This window comes from Quercus robur, chromosome 2 (assembly GCF_932294415.1).
Source record: "Quercus robur chromosome 2, dhQueRobu3.1, whole genome shotgun sequence".
NCBI lineage: Eukaryota > Viridiplantae > Streptophyta > Magnoliopsida > Fagales > Fagaceae > Quercus > Quercus robur.
This window is the reverse complement of record NC_065535.1, coordinates 8,341,207-8,345,571: the sequence shown is the minus strand read 5'-3', so window position 1 is coordinate 8,345,571 and position 4,365 is coordinate 8,341,207. Positions and strand designations below refer to the sequence as shown.

Sequence of the window (4,365 nt, the reverse complement as noted above, 5' to 3'; positions counted from 1 at the left end):
TAAGAAAATGTGGAATAATTTGATATATTTACAAAATTTTACTGTAACCATCAAATGGAAAGTCTAGAAGTTCGTTGAATGTACAACCAAACCAAAATATGAAATTAGACAAAGAAAAAAAAATGAGAGTGAAATATTGATTTTATACGTATTTTGAAAAAAGATAAATATATAAAATGTACTTAGTAATAATAAATTTATATATTTCTTATGTTTCTATTATTTCTTTTATAAAATTCTAAAGCATATCAAAGAAAAGAGATTATATATTTTCTATTTTATTTTTATTCTTTTATTATAGTTTATTCTTTTTATGCATATTATAGTTTAAAAAGTAAGAATAAGGACATAAATTTCTTTTTTTACATTTATTTTTTATAACTCTCAACATAATTTATGATTGGTGCATAATAAAATTGTTGTTACTGATGAACTCATATGCAAGTAACAACAATAATCAAGTATTAATTCCAAAAGTTTGCGTCCAAAATATAAATCTTCATTAGATTAATCAAGATTTTAGTCATATATATATATTCTTTTCTTGTCTTTTTATTCTATCTTATCCATTACCATTCATAATAAAATGATTAAATTTTATGTTGACCATTGACCTGCCACAGTTATCTTTCTCTTTTTTTGAGCTTGCATGAAGCTGACTGTGAGACTCTGAGTAAATTATATAAATACTAAGCATAGATACATGCAGAGTTTTCTCTGGCATTACACTAAGAAAATAGTAATTCTAGGACTACAAAACTTTCCACAATTATCCAATGTGATACACTGTAATTAGTTATTTGTCTCACTTTTAAATTAATCAACTACTTTTTTTTTCCATCGCTTACAATTGACGCATCAGAGTTGTAGCATAAAAATGGGTGTTCTTGGAATTTGATTTCCTAAGAAAAAGAGAGAAGGATTGAGAGAGTTTGAGACACGTATAGGAATTCATTGGAAGTTTGGTGGTGGCAATTTGGCAAGCATGCATGATAGGGTTAAGGGCTGAGAACGAGGCTAACATGCAGCACAACAGAAAGCCGTTGAGTGACAAGTGAAGAGACTTACTGGTGACAATTAAATATGATAAAAGTTACAACAAAATCCTAACATTTTTTGTAAATATATGGCAAAGAGCATTAAAATCGTTCATGCATGGACCATCATCATTGTTTTTTCTTTTTCTCGAAATCTCAATTCGTCGAGGGTTGGTGAAAAGATACAGGTCACAAAAAAAGGGGCAATGGCTAACCAAAAATCTTGTTTGTTATCCCGAATTTGGTTTTAAGACCTCAAATTATTCTACAACTTATTTGTTATAATTACAACGTGACAGATTGTGAGTAATTAACTATTATTAGGAATGATGAGTTGATTTGTGGTTTAACTCCTGCAAGAAATTATTTGTCACTTTTCTTCTCCTCAGCTAAGTAGGAGTTCTCTCTCTCACTAGGGGTGAGCTTTTCCTCCACCGACTCTCTTCTTTCATCCTCACTTAAGAAGTAGTTCGGGTGGCAAGTGCTTGTAGTATGGATTTAGATTTCATTGAACGGATTGAGAGAATAAAACTCACTTCAGAAGAGGGGGAAGCAATCATTGTCCGGCCAGTTCAACGGGCTAGGACACTGGAAGAACATTCACTTAGTGTTATAGGGAAGTTTCTCACATCTCGTCCATTTAACCAAAGAGCAGCGAAGGATCTATTGCGGTCAATTTGGAAGATGGGAATTGACTTGAAGATGGTAGACGTTGGAGATGGCCTAATCCAATTTAAGTTCGCTATGGAAAACCAATTGAGATGGGTTATGAATAATGGACCTTAGAGCTTCGATGATCAACTCCTGGTGCTTCGATGATCAACTCCTAGTGCTTCGAAGATGGGAAAAAGGTATGACGGCAAGATCAGTTTCCTTCCCAGTTCTACCAATTTGGGTTCAAGTATGGGGTCTACCCTTTGATCTTATAAATGAAGAAGCAGGTCAAGATATTGGAAGCAGCCTAGGCCATGTGGTGGAGGTGGATAGTAAGGCCATTGCTTCTAACCAGGCACGCTTCTTGCGAATCCATATCGAAATCCCATTGACCAAACCTCTCCGACGAGGGGCCCTAATTGTCAATCCGGAGGGAGACGAAGTTCGAGTCGCATTCAAATATGATAGACTTGTAGGACTATGTTACAATTGCGGCATGCTGGGCCATGAGATACGGGAGTGTTCAAAGTAAAAATCAATGGAAGGGGGCGAGCTCCCATATGGGGAATGGATGAGAGCAGGTAATAGGAGGAAGATTGATGGCACAGGACGAAAGCCATCCAGCCCACCTCGCTGGCGTGAAACACAAATAGACAGATCACGTGCTAGGGGTCCGCCGCATCTAGAACCGAAACAGGGAGTTAATGCGCAATATGGACAGCCCGAAAATCAGGGGATTGAAACGGAAATGACAATTAATGCTGAAACGGTAGCTATAAATACTGTTGAGGCGGAAAATAATAGCAGCATCATTAATCCCGAAATTCCTGGGATTGATTTAATAAGTGTTCCTATTGAATACGTAACTGAAGAAGGGTCTGTGGTTGAGGTAACAACTAGCACAACGCACGCCTCTTTCAATGCGGCACGTGACATAACTAAGGCATCTGATAGTGCACGTGACTCAGGCAAAACAAGGAAGGAAAAAAAAATAGCTCGCAAACCACAAACACATACGGTACTGGACTCACAGAGTACACTGAAAATTGCAAGCAAGAAACGGGGACACGGTGACAAAGCTGATGGGGTTTCGAAGATGGAGGAGAATGACAGAAAACAGTTTAGGATTTTGGCCAGAAACACAAAATCTTCATGCACAACGTTGGAGGCTGCGATACAGCCTCGCCGATCACAATGAATATTCTCAGTTGGAACTGTCGGGGGCTTGGGAACCCCCGAGCAGCAACCGTGCTCTCGCATCTTGTGGGAGTTAAAGTGCCCAAGATTGTATTTCTCATGGAAACCAAACAATCGGTTGAGGAGATGAGAAGTATAAAAGAAGATCTACAATACCATGCTATTTTTACAGTTCCTAGTCTGGGAAGGAGTGGCGGCCTGGCAATGATTTGGAAGGAGGAGGTAGACTTGCATGTTCAAACCAGTTCACAGAATCATATTGATGCCATTGTGTTTAGCAGCACGGGTCCACCGTGGAGAATCACCGGCTTCTATGGCCAACCGGAAGAAAACCGTCGACATGAAACTTGGAGTTTGTTGCGGCACCTTCACTCCCGGTACTCAATGCCTTGGGTATGTATTGGGGACTACATTGAAATCTTATCATCTGATGAGAAACAAGGTAGATTACCAAAGGCACAAGCCCTCATGCAAGCTTTTCGTAGTGCACTGCTTCATTGTAATTTGACTAATCTTTGGTATGTTGGAAACGCCTTCACATGGAATAATGGAAGACATGGCGATGCCTATGTCCAACAACAACTAGACCGAGCTTGTGCAACAGTGGAATGGAGAGAGCTTTTCCCTCATTGCCGAGTCACACATTTACAAGTTTCGTACCCTGATCACGATCCAATTTTTCTTACCATTAATGCCCCAAATAATTATGTCCGTAGGAAAAGAGTACCCCACAGGTTTGAGGAGAAATGGGCAGCGCATCCCGAGTGTGAATGGATTATTCTACAAGCATGGAACTAGCCTACTCCTCATGGCAGCCCGATGTTTAAGTTGTTTGAAAAAATTAAAAATTGCAAGACATCTTTGATTGGCTGGGCACGATTTGCTTTTGGAAATACTAGAGCAAAAATTGAGGAAAAGCACAGAGAATTGGAGGAGTTAACAAGCCGAAATATTGGAGACCAAGTGGAGAGGATCAAAATGGTCAAAGGTGAAATAAACAGGTTGCTCTACCAGGAGGAAGTATCTTGGAGACAATGATCAAAGGCAATTTGGCTACCAGCAGGGGACAAAAACACAAAATTCTTCCACCAAAGGGCTAGTCAGCAACGAAGAAAAAATCAAATTGTGGGGGTTTTTGATGAAGCAGGTAGATGGTGTACTGAAGAAAATGAGATTGCTGAAGTGGCAGAAACTTACTTCAAAAATCTGTTCACTACAACACACACAGATAATGCAAATATGGAGGATGTCCTTAAATCAGTTGATAGACGGGTTACAGCTGATATGAATCAGATTCTATTAAGAACCTATACTGCTGGTGAGGTCTAACGAGCCCTATTCCAGATGCATCCCTCAAAGTCACCTGGGCCTGATGGTATGTCCCCTTTTTTCTTCCAAAAATACTGGCATATAGTTGGACCCCTTGTTACTGAACCTATTCTATCAGTACTAAATTTAGGTCACATGTTGCATAAAA

The 4,365-nt window shown here is 38.9% G+C and overlaps 2 protein-coding genes across 2 annotated transcripts; both read left to right on the top strand.

Annotated features, from left to right (window-relative positions):
- Nucleotides 1-1,812: 1,812 nt before the first annotated feature.
- LOC126694309 (uncharacterized) lies at nucleotides 1,813-2,223 on the top strand. Its single transcript, XM_050390479.1, has one exon. It carries the CDS (start codon nucleotides 1,813-1,815, stop codon nucleotides 2,221-2,223), a length of 411 nt encoding a protein of 136 aa, XP_050246436.1.
- Nucleotides 2,224-2,885: 662 nt separating this feature from the next.
- On the top strand, nucleotides 2,886-3,686 carry LOC126694302 (uncharacterized). Its single transcript, XM_050390468.1, has one exon. The coding sequence runs from the start codon at nucleotides 2,886-2,888 to the stop codon at nucleotides 3,684-3,686; it is 801 nt and encodes a 266-aa protein (XP_050246425.1).
- Nucleotides 3,687-4,365: the final 679 nt, after the last annotated feature.